Consider the following 20,944-nt stretch of genomic DNA (forward strand, 5'->3'; position numbering starts at 1 on the left):
CTCTGAACTTTATTAGAACCCAGGACTTCTGACTTTAAATCCAGTCAAATGAGTTCTGCTTCTAATTTATGGGGTGCTGTCTGGACTACAAAGGAAAGAACTACTCTTTAGAATTCAGCCAGGCAGAGTGTAGGAGAGATCTCTGTCCCCTACTGGCCAGAATCTGGGTCAAGGTCTCACCCAGCCAGCCTTGAGCCCCTGATCCTTCTCCAATGACTCAAGAGCACTGAAGATCACTTTCGTTTCCATTTCACACTTTGGAACACTTGATTTTATGTAGTATGTATATTGTGACTCAGTTTCTGGCAAATGAATGATGCACTCTGTGTGTATGTGTGTGTGTGTGTGTGTGTGTGTGTGTGTGTGTGCACGCGTGCGCCATTCCACTGTGATAATATGTTTCTGGTTCTCCAGCCAGTCAACAGAAAAACCCTCTACTGAAAGCCAGGCTCATCTTGCTTCTTCATTCCAGTGCTTGATCTTGCTTTCAACACAGTCTTCCTAGGAGACCACCATAGACAGGGCCTGGGGTCTCAGGAAGGGTGAAAGCATCCCAGACAGAAGCTCTCTGGGGAACCCTGGTCCACAGAGTATTGGGATTCTCCATAACTTCCTGGGCATTGCCTAGGCACAGGCAATGGCTCCCTGACATCCTGGGTAGTCTTTAGAACATGGGTTCCCTTAGAACAGAGGATGGCTGGCGTGTTCACCCCTGCCGAGCTCACGGAAAGGACCCCTGAGGGAAAGCGTGGAGGAGGGGACCTGCAACTGCTGAGATCAGTGTCACAGTGAACCATAGGTGCCTTTGCTGCTCTGAGAATCATGAGGTTTCCCCTACAGTACACCTCAGTACTACCTTGCATCAGATGCAGGTGAATTACGGAAAGTCACCAAGAACATAAAACAGATATTGCTTGGCATCAAAAAGGAAATTCACATCTTATCACTACATCTCTACAGTCAGCTGAGTTCTCACAAATCAAATGGCACACTGTTCCTCTATAAAATGTCACAAAAACTACTTTCAATATGCATATAAAATGAAAAGTCCTCACTTTTCTTCCACACGTCCGCACCCCCCCAATGAAAGTCCCTGACACTGTGTCCTATCCTCACCAAGGACAACGTGCTTTCTGTACCTCGGTCTGAGCCTTCCAGCCCCAAAGCTTCTCAGAATCATTTACTCTGATCATCAACCCCTAAGTGCCACAGATGGGGGAAACCACAGAGCCCAGGGTGGGTACCTGAGGCAGAGATACTAAGAACGGGTTTTCATAGCATTCAGAGATGGGGTGCTCCTTCATCTCATGTCATAAAGAACCCTGGGATGAGGTATTGGTCTGTTTTCAAGATGGAGGTAGTGAGGCCCGCAGACACACGGCAGACCCCGTCGTGCGACAGCACAGCTGCAGCCTCCCACAGGAGGATGGGGCTCTCGGGTCCGCTGGCCTGCCTGCGGCCATGTCCGAGGGGAAGAGGCTGAGGCACCCAGGGCTTGTGAGCTTCACAGGCACAGGCGAGCAGGCTCTGGAGGACAATCCCGGCAGCCTAGAGTCTCCTAATCCACACCACCTCCCACGCCTAGCCAACCAACCCTCTGCTTCTCTTCCAGGACTGGAGAGCGACTTCCTGGCTGTGCTAAGTGACTACCCATCTCCCGACATCAGCCCTCCAATTTTCCACCAAGGCGAGAAACTGCGTGTCATTTCCGAGTGAGTTAGCCTCTAAAAGGCACTTGTCATCCTCCCCCCTCCCGCCCCACAATGGACTCCACCAGGATGGGAATGAGATTTCAGCTATAATCAGCTATCTTGGTCTTAGTGCTGCCAGGACTCAAAAGCCTTCAACGACTCCAACTTCCTGTTGGAAAACATTTAACTTCCTTAACTCAATGTTTGGGATCCTCTATGACCCCAGATTCTACCTCTGTCTTTGAGCTTATACACACTGCTTATTCAGCATGATGCAACACACTGGGATGTGCTGGGAAGGAGGAACAGGCTTTGACAATGCTGTTGATGATGGCAAATGGCATAGCCTTCATTCCTGCCTTTTAAAGTCTGAGTCCATAGGATAGGCTAGGGGCTCTAAGCCCCTTGCGTTAGGTCTTCATTGACATAGACATGTGAAACTATCTCTGGTTACAGTTCAGGGTACAAACCAGTACTGAGAACGTGTGGCTTTAAAAGCCTCCACTCATGCACAGCAGCTGAGGACATGCACTGTGGGTCCCTGGGGGGAGGGGCAGGTGGCCTTGCCTGCAAGAAAGTTCCCAAGGCAGCTTGCCATGGGGGTGGGGGGTGTTTGCTAGATGCAAATGCAGGTCCACATGGATAGCGATAGGTCTTGGAAAAGGAATGTCTCAAGCTGTAATGGCTCTGTCTGATGACCATTATCTTTGTTTTGCCATTTGCCTTGTGCCCCTTCCTATCTGCTCTGTCCAACAGTGAAGGGGGCTGGTGGAAAGCTGTTTCTCTCAGCACCGGCCGTGAGAGTTATATTCCAGGGATATGTGTGGCCAGAGTGTACCATGGGTGAGTATATTTCTAGACAGTACCGTTTAATCTTGACATGTGTGCAAGTGACCCACAAAGTGACAAAGACTCCAGCACGGTAGAGTGGGCAGAAGGCATGGGGTCATGAAGGAACACTCTGACCCCAGTCAGGACAGGACTGATGCAGCCTTGGCCTAAGCCATCTCACATTCTGAGACTCAATTACCCCAACACTTGAATGAAGGAAGCTGGAACTCCCAAGCATGGTGCTCCCAGCACATCGTACTCAATGTTCTCCTAGACTGGCTCAGAGGCTAAGTCAGTCTGTGTGTGTTCAGTCCTGCCTCTGTCGCTTCCTGCCTATGGGACAGAGGACAAGCCATTCAACTCTGCCTTTGTCCTCAGTTGTCAAGTAGCATGCCACATAGAACGATGAGGGTGTCAATCCATAATCATACATGTGACATAGGCAGTTGTCAGGGGAATGAGACAGACATGCACTGTACCCATACCCAAGGCAATGCCAGACATCACAGTGAACATGCAACATCTGCTGTGTCCCTATCCAACTTAGCAGACACCCAGTGACTGCCTGGCAGGAGAGGAGCAGGTGTGGCACTGGGCTTGGTGGGGGCACAGCCAGCACAGCCAGTGTGTTTGTTCCTGTAGCCATGCCAGGGGCTGCCTCAGAACAGCCTTCTGAGTGTTTCCTGCCCTTCTGAACTCACACTGTGGCCAAACATCAGCACAGAAGCTCCCAGCAGAGAGCACACAGGATGGAAAGAGAATGGCACTCCTTCTTGCACTCTCCTCTGCTTCTGCCTGGAAGGCTGAAATTCTGACTATGTGATTTCACACTTAGTGATCTTAGTCCCTTGTGCTTAGAATGGGGACAACAGATAGAGGTGGCAGTCCATGCTGTGTAAGTCATATTCTGAAAGAGACCAAGTCACATAGAATTCCTAAATCTGAGCTCCTCCCTGGTGTATTCACTTGCTCGTTGAGAACACACTCTAGTGCTTTCCTTCATGTTGAAGGCACGGGACTGAAGGAGCAGGAGCTGGGGTGGGGGCCCTCAGATGACTCACACAACTGGAACATAACTGTCAGAAAGTAAATGTGGTGACATTCCTAAAGACACAGACTTGGAGGAAAGATAGTGCTCGAGAAAGGCCAAGAAAGGGTCATAGTGAGTAAGTGACAGCATGGCCCTCCCCTCCAAGTGCACCCTGTTCCCTCTCAACTGTGAAGAGACACAGCTGCCTGTTTGGGGGAATTGAGATAAGGGTTAGATTTGAAGTGTTTAACACAGAAGACTAAATACTAAAATAATTCACACCCCGACATGGCAGTTGCTACGGTTTTATGGTTTTTGCAATCATCAGTGGCACTCTATGTAAGGACTGGAATGTATAAATGATTGTCACATTCATCATGCACACTAAAACCATCAACACATTGTGCACTGTGTAGCACTAGGGAGTACTTGGAACATTTGATCACACAGGCATAACCGTGATCCTGGCAATGCTAGTGATTATGGAGCTAAGCCCACAGATAAACAGAACCCTGAGGCATCTGGGGTCCCCTCGAACCTGGCTCTCCAGAGGCTCTGTGTACCCGGGCCTGCATGCACCCCGGGGAACGTTATACACGGCACCACAGTGAAGTGCTAATGCTCAGCCCAGAGCTAGCTTGGATGTGAGGATTAACAGCTAGCATTCATTCACAGAAGTACAGCGTCTGTTAAAAAGCGAGGCCCAGCTGCTTACAAGTGCGCTCTGTCTACCAGCAAGCAAAGCATTTCCTCAGGGGACAGCTGGCAGAGCCCAGTGTGAAGAAATGTGCTAGGAGCTGTTCACTTGGACTCAATATGCCACTGTCCTATGGACATGATGCTTTCCCAGGAACAACTGACAAATGCCAGTGTGTTCCCCAGGACAGCAGATGCTTTTTCTGTCAGGTAAACAGCAGGCAGCATATACACACATGCAAATGTGTGTACAACTGCACTGAGGCACACAAGAACAGGGAGGCCAGGAGAAGCCCAGTGCAAAGTGGCGTTTGTCCAGTGGGTGGGGACACACTGATCTCTCTCTCCAGTTCTAAACATGATGACCTGGACCCCACAGTAAAATACAACCGGGCAGTGTGGGAGGCAGCGTGACAGTGTAAGGGATGCTCTTCAGACAGATACCATGTGCACAGAAGACAGTACTTCATGTGTACAAATATTACATATAACCAACCTGGGGCCCAGTACAGCTGGCTTTCGAGAATGGCCGAGAGTGGGGTTGTATGCATCTGGATCATCACCTACGAAACTAAATGGTTACCCAGGGCGTTTGGTTGGAAAGACTGCAGATGAATGAATGAGTGAATGTGTAACCCCAGCGGCTTCCAGGGAACTGGGTTTTAACTTTTTTTCACTCTTCTGTCAGCCGGTCTGGATGTCCATGGCCACAAACTAACTCACAGCTCTCCTCTCCTTCTCAGCTGGCTGTTTGAAGGCCTCGGCAGGGACAAAGCAGAAGAGCTGCTACAGCTGCCGGACACAAAGATGGGCTCCTTCATGATCCGAGAGAGCGAGACGAAGAAAGGTGAGAGGCCTCACTCTCCCCGTGCGGCCACCCAGAGCATTGTGCTCCTCACTGGCTCGCTGCTGCCCTAGATGCCCTTGTCCCACGTGCACACCAAGGAACCCCAATCCTGTGCCTCTGCTCCAAGCAGACAAGCAAATGATCTAGAGACAGAGTATGGGCAACCCCAATGCAGGCCCCACTGATTTCTGTTGGAGAACTTTCTGTAAATTGACAACACATGCAAATACCTGTTACAGTGAGAAAGCTGGGCACAGGCCAGGGACTTTGGTTGCAAGCCTGGTCTGTGCTCACCAGCTCTTTGCCTGAGCCAGTTGTTTACTTCTCTGAACTGTTTCCTCATCTGTGAAATGGAAAGAAAGCCCCTCCCTATGAGGCTGTGGTGAGATTCAAGTCTAGCATCTGTGATATTCACTGTACACACGGCCCTCAGCAAGTGGTACCATCTGTGACCACGATGAAATAAGACAGCTTTGGAACAGAGACAAGTAGATGTGGGTCCGAGACGGCAGACTCACGGAGATCTTTATCATGGTGAGTCCCTGTGTCAGTGAAAACAGAACCAGCAGGGCCTGGCCTGTGCCACGGCTCCGAGCCGAGGACCCAGAGAACAATGTCAACGTCAGCTATAAATTCCTAAGCAGGAGCCTCTGCCTCTGTTTTCCCTCAGTCCAGGTCCCTCCCAATGAGGACATGCAGTAAGATAAGGAAGCTGTCAGCTCCGTGTTGGGTACTCAGGGATTCAAGTCATGGGACCCACATGCTGCGTGGCTATGGTTTACCACAATCACTTTTCTGAATCCTCAGCCTGCTTCTTATTTGTCGAAAAGGAAACAGTGTCTATGAGAATGTCATAAGCACCAATTAAAGACAGGGGCCACCTGGTGCTAAAGATCTTACCAAAATGAGCAGCAGCCTGGCTCTGGGGAAGCCAGGACTGACTGCATATGATTGCTAAGTCCAAAAGCAACTTTTCTCTCAAAAGCCTGAATGTGCAGGAGGCAGAGGAAGAATGCTATTTGCATATCCCAGGGATCCCCTAAGGTAGAACACCCCGATTCAGAGCCTCCGAGGCTAGAATAGCCAAGGGGAGAAAGGACTCCAGGGTGACACAGGTCACCCAAACTTCACCTTGTCCCCAGGCCTCAGGCAGAGCTGCAGTGAGGAGGGCCAGGCAGCAGACCCCCCCCCTGTGGTTATGCAAAGTTCTGAGGATTTTCCACTGAACACGGAACTTCTAGTGCCTGCTGATGTGACACGAAATCATGTAGTAGGTGGTTCTGAGGCCCAGCCTAAAGCCCAGCTAAGTACACACTCCACTCAGGACGTGCTGGGAGGCCTGCTGGGGACAAGCCTCACACCCAGGAATGCCATTGCCAGTGAGATATCCTAGATGTACAGCAAAAGTTTCAGACCCTCCATGTTTCCTTCTAGCAAATATTGAGGGACAGTCTCTTCTAGGCCTTCACAGATGGCATAGGCTCAAGGCAGGCCGTCTCCTTCTACCTCACCACTCCCAGAGTTACTCAGCCTAGAAAATGCAAAGGTTACAGCAGGGGACCTTTAAACATGACCCAGATCCAAGGATCTCAACTTTCCGCTTGTGACAGCTAAGCTGGCACAGGTGATGGTACCCACCTAGGAGTTCCTTCCTGCCACCCCTAACAAGGCTGAAGGAGAAATGACATCTTTCACAGGTTTCTCGGGTACCCAGAACAATGTCATAACTGCTACCTACTCCAAGTTTTTGGGGAAAAATACAACTCCGCTTAAGTCAAGGGGGAGTAGATGGGACAGGGGCGCAGCTGTGAGCTCCCTCTAGTGTATGGTGTAGTGCTGTGGGGACAGAAGCTGCAGGAAGCAACCAGAAGTTGAAACATCTCAGGGTCCACAAAGGAAGGGCTCATGGACCCTCGGTCTATCTTATGCTGTAATGTGTCCTAATGAAGCTCAGGAATGTGAATGCACCCAATATACCTCAAAGAGCAAACGGACAGGCCTGTGGGCATGTCATGCAGGTGCCATGTGCTGATAGGTAGCCTTGGCAGCAGCAGCCCATGAGTGGGGACCCCTGGTAGTCACTGACCCACTGCTGTCCTCTGCAGGATTTTATTCGCTGTCGGTGAGGCACCGGCAGGTGAAACATTACCGCATCTTCCGCCTGCCGAACAAGTGGTACTACATCTCACCAAGGCTTACCTTCCAGTGCCTGGAGGACCTCGTGACTCACTATTCTGGTAAGGAGCCACCAGGGCTGGCAGAGAGAGCCGGGTGCTACTTCAGTGCCAGCCACCAGGCAGGGGTCACAGGTCATCAAGAAAAGCCAGTGACTTTTCCTGTTTTCTACCCATCCCGCTGTCTTCATATGCTAGTTCAGAGTGGGCCACAGGACAAACCAGGCTGCCTGTGTGTGCTACCTGGGACACAGCACCTTCTGTGTAAGGAGAGCAGCCCAGGTTGCCCCGCTGTCGTAGACATTGGCCCCATTTTAAGGCAGTCCGCCACTTGTCAGCATCCTTTATAGCCTTCAAGGTCATCATCACCCCGCCTCTGAGGAAGCCACAGGAGTAGAATTCGGGTTTCCTCTTCTCGTCTCCAAGGCATACACAGCCTTACTCTCTTTAGCACTCCAGTCACTTCCATATGATCTAGTTCATTGTGGACTGGTGTTTGCCAAAAGCCTCCAAGCTACCGGTTGTGTTGGATCCATGGGGACCCAAGAGAGAAGTCTAAACCTCCCAGGCTGATCAAGATGAGGAGGATCCTCCATGATTGCAGAACATCACATGCCCTCGATGGAGTGAAGTGTAGTCAGAGAAAGAAACCTGGGTTAGAAAGCCCCAGAGCCAGCCCAGAAGTTGGAACTATTCTCCAAGAAGCTGTAAGCAAGTGACTAAACGTCCCAAGGACAGCCTGGGCCTTCTGTGTTCATCTCCCAGGTCGGCTGGCCTCTCTTTCTGCCTGTACAATGCTGATGCTAGTTATTCCTACTTTCAGGGAGAGGGGAGACCAGCCAAACTCTGGGGGTTTACATGTGGGAGGCCCAGAGCCTGGCATTGGACAGGAGCCTCTGCTGAATGGAAAATGCTCTTCCTCTGCCCTTCTTCCACTTGTTTCCCTGAGGGACGAAAGGGAGACATTGTGCTCCCATTGTCTGCTTTAGGATGTCTAGTCTTGCACTCCAGAGGCAACATCAGTAGTATTCTTTAGGGTCTGGGGTCTTGAATTAAAGAAGCATTCTGAGGAGAAAGGCGCCCACAGCACTGGGATGCCACTCCTGTCCTGTGAGAAGCAGCAGGTGTTGAGGAGCAGTGGCTGCCGGGGGAAGCATGCGTATCGGCAGGGCTAGGCTGTCGAGGATCTGGGGGAGGGCTTCTATTTCTCAGAGCCTCAGTTCCCATTCATGAAGGTGGGCCAAAAAGAAAACCCTTAACTCTCAGGGCATTGCATGACTTTGAAACACAACCATTCACATCCCGTCTAGCAGAGCTAGTATGGCAGATGGGAAATAAACTATGACAAATATAACCTCTGTGACAGCCCCAAACCTAGAAGCTAGCTCAAAATGAAAGCGGAAGGGAGTCCTGGACACAGCCCACGTCTACTGCATATGAGTCAAGGTTGTTTGTGGTACTTGGTTCTGAATAACAATCATCTGAGGGGGTACGCCAACCAGAATTTTTGCATAAACAACAGCAAACACGAAACAGTTACTGCTCAGCAGAGCTCTTATGCTATGGACCAGGAGGTCATGCTGCTGGGCCAGAGATAGCCACGTGCTCCTCCTGGGCTGCTGGGCCACAGGAGCACCTTACCCTGGGCTGTAGAACTAGGCCTTCTTAAAGGATGCCCATAGCCATCACCTGGACTGAAGGGTTAAAGCCATCTTCATAAGCTCACAGCTGCCAATAAGTTGGGAGAATCTGGGAGCCTGAATGCTTGCTGCTCCCTTCTGAGATCTGGTGGGAAAAATGAGACCCTTGAGTATGGAGTCGTTGGGGTCTGAGTATGAGGCCAAGAGGTGCTGTCAGCTGTGCAGACAGGGTGAGTTAAATGGTGTTTTACTCCCAACAGGCAGAATTGGGTTTACCTCTTTTCCCTAATTAAGGCTGTCCTCTGCTTTTGGAATGTGCCACTGGCTTTGAATCAACGGGACAGGGTGTTGCTCACATTTCTGTGGTCCTTAGCAAGTAATGTTATCCAAGGTCCTCATTTTCCTCATCCCGGGAGTGAGCAGGAAGTACTGACTACGCAAAGCCAAGGCAGGGCCTTCATGAGGGGAAATGGACAAGGCCAGCCCAGCCCTTGGCCCGTGTCGTGTGCTTATGTGACTTTGGTTTTTACCCCAAGTATGAGTCCACCTGAAGTGTGGTTCTCTTAGAGTCCACTGAGCCCTGCTACAAAGGCACATGTCCCTAGATTTTGAATCTGCCTCTGTGGCCTCCCCTCATTGGCCTGGAGGCTCTTGGTCTCCAGGGCTGGCGGGTCACTCTTTCAGATGGGCACCCTGTCAGGTTTCCCCCTGGCCTCACGGCTCCCTCCCATTCTTCCATCTGTGCCCCCGAGGACAGAATTTGGTAACGCGTCAGTGTGTGACCCAGACTGGAAGCCTGGAGACTATCACCCTTGGCTATGTCCTTCTTAGCCAGAGAACTTTCATTCCAGGGCTCCACAAATCAGAGGAGGGGCTTTGGGGTGTGGATGCTCTGCTTTGTCTGAGAACAGATGCTCGGTCTCCTCCTGTCTCTACTTTTGCTCTTAAAGAGAGTAGGGGTGAGAAGTTCAGTAAACTTATCAGAGCAGAGCTGAAGCACAGCCCCGTAGTTGTTTGACTCTGATCCCAAACATGCTTTCTCCCCTGTCGATGTAAGCACAGAGCTCCATTCCTTCAGGACACAGCAGCATTGTTCAAAGGACTGGAGGCATGACTCTGGGCCAGACCACTCCCCACCACAGCTGAAGTTACTCCATTCTACCAGTTCGGGGGCTATATTGGACTGAGTCTCAGTCCTGTTCTCCACACTACACTAACTGTGGCATTCCCCATGTCCCTGACCACTGTTTGCTTCCCTCCTTAGAGGTGGCCGATGGCTTGTGCTGTGTGCTCACCACCCCCTGCCTGGCACAGAGCACACCCACTGTGGCAGCTCACCCATCACCTTGTACCACCCCTGCCTTACCCGTCACCTTGCGCCAGAAGACCTTCAACTGGAAGAGAGCATCCAGGTGTGTTGTGTGCCTTCCCCAAGACAGCAGGGAGCCTGGCATAAGAAAGCCATGAGCAGGCCCTCTGCCACCTGGGGTGGGCAGTGAGCAGCTGTCCACTCTCTGAATCCATCGGCCTCGGGTGTCACTCAGCATATGCAGGTCTGAAGCCACCTGGTTTGCAAACATCCCTCACTTCCCCACTCAGTGAGAAAGTACACTTCTAGCAGAAACACCTGATCTTACACTTTCTAGTTTTCAGATTCCAGAGAGCAGTACACAGATAAGCCTGTGTAAAGTGCTGTTAGTGAAAACCCACTCAAGAGGCTTCAACAGGCCATGCAAATCTTCAGGCAATGCACTCTCTTCCTGGACGACAGAGAGAAACTGTTCAGTTCTCTTATGTTTGTGCCCCTGACACCTGTTGGATTTTCAGGCATGCATCTGTCATTTGTATTCAAAGGGTATTATGTTAACTGAACACCAATGCTAACATTCCCTTGAAAAATTCAAAGAAAATGAGGGATTAGGACTGCCTGAGAGTTTAATAAAACTATCTTCCCTTTCAGAAGAGAAATACATATTTTCCAAGTTTAATATAGTTGGAAGTTTTAGCCATCTGAGAACATGGTAGCTCCAAGTTCACACAGCCTAGAAAGGGAAGCACCAATATTCAATCCAGTTCAAGAAAGATTAACTAGTGTTTTTCCTTCTTCCTTCTCTCATTCTTTGCCTCTATCCCCACTCTGTCCAATATCCCTCTCTTTTTTCCCTTCCTCTGCCCTATCCTTCCAACCCTCAGGCTACAGGAAGATCCTGAGGGAGCAGAGAACCCACTGGGGGTGGACGAGTCCCTTTTCAGCTATGGCCTTCGGGAAAGCATCGCGTCCTACCTGTCTCTGACAGGGGACGATACCAGCCCGCTCAGCCGGAGGAAGAAGAGTGTCTCTCTGATGTACAGTGGCGGCAAACGCAAAAGCTCCTTTTTTGTGGCCCCTCAGTACTTTGAAGACTAAGGCCCTGGATGGCACACAAGGGACAAGGGCTTTGGATGTCACCAGTGGCCTTGTGAGAGCCAGGATTTTCTAGTCCATGGGCACCTTAGGTCTTCTGGAGCCAAGAGAAGTCACATAGAGACTCTCTACATCACGACCAAAAGAAGCCCTCCCTGGCATCTGATAAGTGCTGTGACACATTTGACTCATGATGTGATGCACAAGTGTGGCAATGTGTGTGTCAGGTGTGTGCACAGAGACTATTCTCCATTCAACAGTCCCAATGGCACTCTGAGTCCAAGGGGAGAATGTCCACCCGAGGAAGGCTGGGAGGAAGATGAGCCAGAGGCAGCAGCTACAGATGCTCCAAATGTGCTGATCAGTTTCTGCAAGGAGCCTAGCTGCCTTTACCAACCCAGAAGGACCTTTGGGACTCAGTTCTTCTCTTTCAAAAGGACCTGTGACAGGAAACACTATCCACAAGTACTTAGAGCTCTGGGCCAAGTGGGGCCTTTAACATTCAGGTGCACCAAAGATGCATGAACAGCAGTCAGATGGCCACTCTAACTCCCAGAATGATAAATGGCAGTGGAGGTGGGCTGGAGGGGGAGGGGGCAGGAAGCAGGAGCTCTAGGACTTCTGGGACAGATAACTCCACCCCCAGCTGCCATGGGGTATAGTGATCTGTGGTGCCCGTTTCTCCTCACCAGTCTGCGGAGGTACTACGTGAAGTCCTATGCTATGGTGAGACAGGATTCTAGTGGCCCAAGAGCAGCCCTCAGCTCCAGCTGCGACAGCTCCCAGCAGAGACAGGGAGAAAAACAAATGAGATACTGGTGGATACAAAAAGAGAGATGATTCACAGCCAGGCTTGGCTAGAGGCAGGCCAGGGTGACCCAGGGGTGGCAGGCATTCCCACGGACCTGCCGGAAATATAAGGGCTGCTGGACTAGGTAGATAAGAACAGTCTTTTTTTTTTTTTTAAAGAAAAACTAATCAGTTTTAAAGAATTAATTCACCCCATTATATTTTACTCTAAGAAGGGCTGGCATCTACATCCATGTGGATACAAGCACTGCTCTCCAGGAAAGGGGATTTGGTGTGGCTGAGCTCTGCATTCCCACATGTGAGAGAGGAGGACGGCTGTGCAGGGCATGGGGAAAGGCAAGCCTTCTTCCTGTGGTTGGTAGGGGACTTGCTCCTCCCTGTTTCTAGGGGATGCTGGGGAAGAAGGGTGCAGGCACAAGATGGACAGATGCATCTATATGACTTTCTGTATCATAGGGTTTGGGTGTTTACACTGGGAAGCATGCGTAGTCTCCTAACATTTCCCTTAAGCCTGTTTCAAAGAGACTAGCCAGACTGTGAGAAATGAATGTCACAGGACAGTGACTTCCACCATGAGGCAGGTGGTCTCTGGGCTCCTGACATCTGTTCAGTGTCTTCTGTGTTGTTTTCCGTTGTGGCCAATGGGATTGGAACCTTGGGAGAGCATGTGGGTGGGGGAACAAACTTCTAAGTGCGAAGCATTACATTTTGCCCGATCATGTATTTATTCCTGATTAAAGTAAACTTAATAATTATTTAACCCTGGAATGAAAGAACTGTGGGTAGAGGAGCATGGAAGACTCTCTCAGGAGCTTGTGGGTTTCAGATTTCAAGGAAGTGTGCAACCGGAAGAAGGGGTTCAAAGGCCAGCAGAGAGACGCCACACGGGTGCAGGTCCCAGCTCAGTCTCAAGGTCTCGTCTCCGTTGAAGGAGGAGCTGAGGTTGAGGGCCAGAGTGAATTGTTGGCAATTGCGGTGAGAATTCTGTTTATACATTAGTTGCTACTTAAGCCACTCTGTCTTCTGAGAATTTCTTTCTATAAATACTGTTTGGATACCTGCTTAACAGACACTGCTCTTGGCACGGGGGCTATAGCAGTGGAGACCACAGGCAGTCTCTAACGTCTCAAAGCAGGATGTCATGCCAAACAAGACACTTTCTTTTTTTTTTCTTTTCTTTTCTTTCTTTCCTTTTTATTTAGCATACACCTTTAATTGTAGCACTCAGGAGGCAGAGGTAAGAGCATCTCTGTGAATTCAAAGCCAGTCTAGGAATGCAGAGGGAGTTCTAGGTCAACCAGGCTAGAGGGAGACCCTACCTCAAAAATAAAGCAAAAAATAAACAAACACACAAACAAAACGAAAAAAAAAAAAAAACAAAAACAGGGCTGGAGATATGGCTTGGCAGTTAAGGCACTTGCCTGCAAAGCCTAAGGACTCATGTTCGATTTCCCAGGACCCATGTAAGCCAGATGTAGTGATGCATGGGTGCAAGGCCGCACACGTGCAAAAGGGGTGCATGTGTCTGGAGTTCGACTTCAGTGGCTGAGGCCCTGGCATTCCAATTCTCTCTCACTCCCTAACGAGACACTTTTGAAAGAAGGAGAGTGATATACGGAAAGCGGCAGGCCCCGTGCAGCTCAGGAAGCCAGCGACAGACAGTGAGCAGCGAGGAGCCTCACAGGGGCCTCAGAAGCTCAGTGGAGGTGGAGGAACAACAGCGAGAGGGCAGGTCTGAAGGTAGGAGCAGGTCTGCAGCACTTTACTAACTGAGCCACCTCCCCAGCTCCATTTGTGGATTTTAATAAGTGACATTTAAACTGCTAGACTACAGGAAAATAAGTAAATCAATGGAGAGGTGAACAAATTTCGGTAATGGCCAGCAACTGAGAATGCCTGAGTCACAGGGGAAGTGCCCCAACGCCTGATATCGTGGACATTTGTGAAAGTCCCCTGTGAACCAGTGGGTTTGTCCTCAGTGGTACAAGATTTAAAAAGTGCTATCAGAATTTACATGCCTCTCTATTTACATATCATATGATCAAGTACATTGTATACATATATGAAAATGTCAGAAGAAACCCATTATTTTTACAGCTAATATATGTTTAAAAAAGACCAAAAGAGGGCTGAAGAAATGGCTTAGCAGTTAAGGTGTTTGCCTGTGAAGCCAAAGTACCCAGGTTCGACTTGATTTCCCAGGACCCACACAAGCCAGATGCACAAAGGGCACATGCATCTGGAGTTTGTTTGCCATGGCTTTATGCCTGACATGCCCATTCTCTCTCTGTCTCTCTCTTCTCTCTCTCTCTCTCTCTCTCTCTCTCTCTCTCTGTGTGTGTGTGTGTGTGTGTGTGTGTGTGTGTGTGTTTCTCTCACTGCTTACAAATAAATAAAGGGTCATTATAAAAAAAAAGACCAAAAGAAGAAACAATACAACAGTTTTCCAATGCTATTAAATTATACTAAATATATACACTTGTCCACCCACCATGCCCTATAGTCATCATACAAAAGCAATGAGAGGGAGTCTGGTAGCTCTTTTAGGCAGTCAGGGCAACCCTGAAAGTGAAAAGGCAGGATAGTCTGTACTTTCCAGAATGATCTGACTTCTTATCTTGTGCCTGGTTCCCTAAACTTGTTTTTCCACAAACCTGGGCCCCTCCTATGAGGAAGATCTCTTCTAGGATTTAGATCTCATCCTAAAATGTTGGTTGGTCCACCTTAGATGCCAGAACTTGGCTAACCTCTTCCTGAGACAACCTCTAGCCCTAACCAATCAACTGTCCCTTTGGCTCACCTGAGCAGGAAGGTAGGGCCCACCACCATAAGGTTATAAATAGGTTTGTGGGGGGAAGACAGGGTCTCTGTGTGGCTTGACCTGAACCTCCAGCTGCTGGTGAGTCTCTCCTCAGCTGGGGCAGAGCCCAGAGGAAAGGATAGCTCCCAGAATGCTCATTCTCCACATGGGTCTTTACCCCTCCAGCTTCCCACATGGCAGGAGCTCTTTGAACTTTCTTTTATTTCCTTTTTCTCCACGGTTTTCCCAGGCCCTCCACATGGACTCTAAAGCCACATGGGTGTCTTTCTGCAATGGAAGCCAACTTGCAGAAGGATGGGCTAAAATTTCCTGGCTGAATAATGAAAGGTTATTAGGAAAATTATACATAAAATAAACAAAGCTAAATGTCTTTTTTTTTTTGGTTTTTCAAGGTAAGGTCTCGCTCTAGCCTAGACTGACCTGGAATTCACTATATAGTCTCAGGGTGACCTCGATCCTCCTAACTCTGCCTCCCAAGTGCTGGGAGATAAATAACTTTTGCTACTTTTCAAAATTCCCGGGGCACAGTTGACACAATAGAAACAGAGAATTTCATTGCATGAACTCCAGCATGTTGATTAGAAAATAAAGACTGAGGAGAAGAGAACTTGGCTGCTGACATAAGAGCTCAGAAAACATGGCACAGACGGTGGTGTGTTCGTTTTTAAAACAGTCACAGAGCAATGTGTCGTGTCATTTGTAAGATCAATAAGATAAAGGAAACCATGAGTTAGCCCGAGAGAGAAAGAGAACAAAACCGAATCAAATGGGGGTCTGTACAAGGAGGTCTAGAGGGACCTAGGTGGCAAGCCCTGGGCCAGCAAGGTGGCCTTTGTCCTCCATCCCCCGTGATGCCTGAACTCAGTCTTGCAGATGAGGACCAGCCCCTCGCAGACAGCAGGGAAGCACCTAGAGGAAGCCAGGGCTCCTGGTGACTGATGGGTGACCCAGGCTTCTCACCCGGGAAGTACTCTGAGAAAGAGGAAAGGGTAGATTTAAGCTTCCTCATCTGCTGAGCTGCTCCCATGCTGGCTGTCTCCATAACAACACCTGAGCCTTTTTGCTCCAACAGCACAGAAATGAACCAGCCATTATCCAAAGATTATGCAGTAACTGTGTAGAAAACCCAGCCTGACATCCAAAGTGGAATTGATTGCCATCAACTTCCTCCCTGACGTAAGTCTTTACCTACTGGACAACATGGTTACAAACCAAGATACCATCCATAACACTGGCCAAATGATAGCATGTTCTCCAATGAAGAACTATCTGGAAGCCTATGCAAAGATCTAAGGATTAACAAACACTTTGTTCATGGGTCTATCTAGTGTTAAACTTGTTCATGGGCCAATGCTGGATGTCAGAAAAATGTTGTTTTCCCCTATAATTAATAAATTCTATGGTGTTATACACTAATTCCCAAGAAGAATATATTAGAACAAAAGAAATCTCAACACTAGAGTCTGTACAGAAATGCCCACATTCCACACTCATCACTAGGCATGCTGACTTTAAATGAGACCAGGGAGGGAGGGCCCTTGAACTGCAGGCACCACCCAGGTAGCAGTTTACGGGCCCACATACCATCACCCCCTCTTATCCTGGGTGCCAGCTGTGGGCTATGAGCCAGGGACCAGGACCAAGCTATGTGTCAAGGGTGTGATAAGAGAATTTAACTCAGGATTGGCATCTATTCATGACAGAAATCAAATCAAATGCCTTAGAAAAATAACAGCATGTAAAATTGAGCCGAATTCCTCAAGGCTATTGAGTGGATAGATGTAGCTTTGCTACGGGGAGCTACCTTCTATGCTGATAGACTGGAAAATATGTGTCCTCACCCCGCCACCCTTGTTCTTCCAAGTCCTGAGACAGACTGGCCCTTCTAGTGACTCAGGACATGCCACTGGCTGAGCAGAAGCCAGAAGGCCTAACGGGAAATGAGGCACTTCCTGGGAACTGAGATGGCCAAATCGCATGGGATTGGCACAGGGGAAGGCACAGACTCAGTGGAGGGCCAATTCAGTAGCCGACAGGAGCAGCACAGCAGTCCTGGGCCAAAGTGGAAGGTAGTAAGAGCGATCTCCCTTGGGTGAAGCAAATGTCCTCCTCTGTCTCCTGGAAGATCTAGCTGGGGTCCGCCCAGCACTGCGGAAGTCTTGCTTGCAAAAAGCTGCTTTCTTTCTCCAACCTGGCCCAGGGCAGGTGACCTGTCCTGGGCCCTGTGCGGGTATGGCTTTGTTGTCCATTGGAAATGGAAGTGGAGAACCAGAATTTCTTGAGTTGGTGGGACACTTTGAAAATCTTGTGCCATGACTTATTCTCAAGACTGTGGCAAGGGTAGATTTAACCATCCTGACTTTACAGGCAAAGAATGCAAAGTGACTGAGGGTTTGTGCAAGTCCCGAATCTCAATGTAGATCTATCAGAAGCTAGATCTGGGCACTTCCTCACATCTTGAGACTCTGAGAGAATCCCATGTTGGAAGAGGAGCCTCCTAAGGTGGGCAACCAGGTTTGGCTTTAGGTCTCGACCCTTAATGAAGTGCCTCCTTTGATGTGTGTTCTCTGGCAAGTCAGTAAACACTCTGAGCCTCATATTTCTTATCTCTAGATAGAAAATAAAACAAGGACCCTGTTCCAGTCAATGCAAGGAATCATGACAAGACAGAATAAGATTTTCAGGGGGGTTGGCCCCTCATATGATACACAAAATTACAGGTTATTAATTCTCTTCACAAGAGTTTCTCTGGATAAACATTTTTTAAAGATCTAGCCCCAAGATTTGCAAAGCACATAAGAGCTTACCCAAGAACAAATCACCAATGCCCACTCATTTCCGCAAGCACTTGTTGATAAAGAGCACACGTATGAGCTGCTAAGATACTGAAGAGTTGGAGCTTGCTTGGTTCCAGATAACCCCACAAGCATCCCAAGGCCTTCTGGGAGTCTGAGAATGCTTGTAAAAGCTGCTTCCAAATGCATGGAACAGAAGGTGGTTTATTTTTAAGTACATCACCATTTGTTTCTGAAATTCCCCCAAACACTAAAAGGCTCACAGAAGTCTGCCTTGTGGGCCTAGTGGAAGGCATTGTGCAGCTCCTGGGTCCTAGTGAGTGTCTGGTTACTGACAGGGCCCTGGAGGATCCCCTCTAGGATCAGAGCAGAGCTTGAGGACCTGCGTTTAACTCCAGGATTGAAAAACTGTCCGCATCCAAACCTCTTGCCAAGACGAACCCACCCCAGAGGACCACAGCAAAGAAAACCAGAGCTGAAAGGTAAGAAACACAAGACAGGAGTGGTAAGGAGGAGTTGGCTACTCTGTGAGACTCTGGCAATACCAGCAGGACACGTGTCCATCCCGCTGCCCTCACTGCTGTGCGCTCACTGCATATTGGCCCCTGCTTTCTAGGACTTAGCTTTGGGATGGGGGTGGGCCTGGCACAGAAAGCAACAGTTACTATGGAAATCGTGTCATATGTGAGTTTGTGTAGCAGACCCCATATAAAGAGCCCCGATATGTCTGGAAGGTCTGCCTACAGGACAAGTGGGCAGTGAAAGAGGAGGATGGGAGAAAAGTGCTCTGTGCAGAGGAACGTGCCCACATGATCAAAACAGTGTGTGGACCCACGCGACACGGGTGGAGACAGAGGCAGGTGGCTCTTCTCAGTCTGGGGCGATGACATCACTCTTGTTGCATTAGTTATGATCAAACAGTGACCTCCTCCCTGCGACCAAGGGCATGGATCCCAGTGAATGGGGACACAGCAGGGGTGTGGCTACATGGCTTTAGAATTGCTAAGAGGCCTGTGGTTTTGATGGCCCTCTTAGCTTGAGTTACTCCAGGTCTTCTCACCACTTCTCCAACTGCACCGTCCCCTATCTCCACCAGCTCTTGGGGAGGTCCTCCCAGAGCACAACTCAAATCAGTTTCCTGCCGGCTGTAACTGAACACAGTGCTCCAGCATCACTAGTCACAGTAGCCAAAGGATGAGTGGATGGATACGCAAGGTGTGGTCTGGCCCCGCTGCAAAATACTGTTCAGCCTTAGAGCCCAAGGATTGTGTCTGTTGTGAGCTATACTGTCCGTGAACCATGGAGATAGAATGCTACATGAAATAAGTCAGACATGAAAGATGAACACTGACTGATTCCACTACTGTCAAGTCCTGGTGTGGACACAAACATAGAGCTAGAGCAGAGGAAAGCTTCCGGGGCTGCAGCGCTGGCAGCCCGGGGCTCATGTTGAACGGGTACAGGCAGACTTTCTGTTTGGGAGAATGAGAACAGCCTGGCCACAGGCAATGAGGATGCTCACACCACATTGGGAATGTGTTTAATACCACTACTTAGACTCTGAAAGCAGTTAAAATGGTAAGATGAAACGAACGAGGAAATGGAATGAGCAATCCCTCTGCGTTGCTGCCAGGCACACAGAATAAAGCCCAGCTGCTATGGGCGGTCAGGAAGCCTCTCCTGTCACACCCTACCCAGCAGAACTCTATTCCTCACGCTGTCACCAGGGCTCTGCCTTTAATCATTGCCTGCATGGTCTTCAGCCTTTAGCTCAGATGTGCTCTCTGCAGAAATGTCCTTCTTCACAGAGGACTTCTTTGATCTGTCCCAAGAGCCTCTAGAGTGTGTGTCCTCCTGCCTCAGCACCCTCCGGCCTCTTGTGAACTGGGACATGTCTTATTTTTCATGGCATTCCAGCAGTCAGAACTAGCCCTGTTCACACTGGATGCTCAGCAGAGCTAGAAAAGTCAGTGACAGGACAGCTTCTAATGTGGCCAGCCAGGTCATGTCTTCCTTCATAGTTGCTATCAATATCATCATCACTGTGTCCATGACAGCATGGCCACCATTATCATCACCACCATTATCATTGCCATCATTATTATCACCACCACCATTATCATCATTATTATCACCACCACCATTATCATCATCACCATCACTAGCACCATCATCAACATCTGGTCGGCATTTCAGCCATCTGGATGGAGTCCTGAGTAGGGAGTCCAGTTCTTGGCCTCCAGTCACTGATGAGGACACTGAACCCTAATGAGGGGCTCAGGGAATACTTGGCTATCTAGAATGTTCTGCTGAATATCAGTACAAGGCAGTCAGTAGAGACATCTAGCTTACCTGAGGTGACAGCGATGGCAGGATCCACCACAGTACAGAGGATAAGAGAAGATCCAGCAACAGAAGCCAGCTGGACTCAGAGGCAAGGGACAGGGCATGCCACTCACCATGAGAAGAGCTCTCCTGAAGAGCCGGGGACTGCCTGCCTTGGTTGTGAAAAGGTGGATGCTGGCCACATCGGCCCCACCACGATCTGCTGCCAGGGTCACACGCCGAGGGTCCCCACCAAATGCTCCGATATAGGTCTGCACCCAGGTCAGAGCTGCCACCTGGTCCAGCAGCCCCCAGTTACCAGTCGCCTCTCTGGACCCTGCAGAAAAGAGAAAATCTTGTTTATCTCTAGTCTTCTGTTGCTTTGGATTTAACAGTCATAGTACTGTCAGGCACAAGGCTCTGTCAGGAGCCTTGGATCCTGTCCCGCAATGTCATCACTATGGGGCCAATGTAGGGAGAGACAACTGGAAGAAAATGACTTTGTATCAGGATACAACCTGGCTTGCCCTCTAGCTCTGCCCTTGGCTAGCCAGGATAACACCTCCTCCACTTGGAGTCCCTAGCTAGACAGGACAATGCCTGAGACGAATGTTCAGAGTGGCAACAATGCGTGTTCAGTACCGCCCTGGGTTCTGCCATCTGGAGGGAAGGAGGTGAGCTTGGACTGAGTACAGGTAGTTTTCTTAAACAGTGGCCTGGCCAGGCCAAGCTATGCATCCCAGTCCTTCCCATAAACATAGTCACATAAATCCATAGCTCATTCCTGCTTCATAGAACTCACTATTTGGTAAACACATTGCACTGTACTTTTAATGAAATGATTAAGGCACATTAAAAAAAGAATAGCTAAAATATGCCT

At 49.3% G+C, this 20,944-nt stretch overlaps 2 protein-coding genes across 4 annotated transcripts in view; one reads left to right on the forward strand and one right to left on the reverse strand.

Annotated features, from left to right (window-relative positions):
* Sla (Src like adaptor) overlaps positions 1–12,883 on the forward strand; it is a 59,214-nt gene extending 46,331 nt beyond the window's left edge. For all 3 annotated transcript variants that reach the window (XM_004656175.2, XM_045143009.1, XM_045143008.1), the window contains 6 exons: positions 1,613–1,712; positions 2,448–2,534; positions 4,992–5,095; positions 7,201–7,332; positions 10,174–10,321; positions 11,103–12,883. In XM_004656175.2, coding sequence (XP_004656232.1) covers positions 1,613–1,712; positions 2,448–2,534; positions 4,992–5,095; positions 7,201–7,332; positions 10,174–10,321; positions 11,103–11,316 — 785 coding nt within the window. In that variant the 3' untranslated portion in view covers positions 11,317–12,883. The remainder of the gene's footprint in view (positions 1–1,612; positions 1,713–2,447; positions 2,535–4,991; positions 5,096–7,200; positions 7,333–10,173; positions 10,322–11,102) is intronic.
* The window catches only part of Tg (thyroglobulin), a 226,295-nt gene that overhangs the window by 70,451 nt on the left and 134,900 nt on the right, over positions 1–20,944 (reverse strand). The window contains exon 41 of the mRNA XM_004656332.2: positions 20,199–20,401. Within this exon, the coding sequence (XP_004656389.2) occupies positions 20,199–20,401 (203 nt within the window). The remainder of the gene's footprint in view (positions 1–20,198; positions 20,402–20,944) is intronic.

Source organism: Jaculus jaculus, chromosome 2 (genome assembly GCF_020740685.1).
Source record: "Jaculus jaculus isolate mJacJac1 chromosome 2, mJacJac1.mat.Y.cur, whole genome shotgun sequence".
Taxonomy (NCBI): domain Eukaryota; kingdom Metazoa; phylum Chordata; class Mammalia; order Rodentia; family Dipodidae; genus Jaculus; species Jaculus jaculus.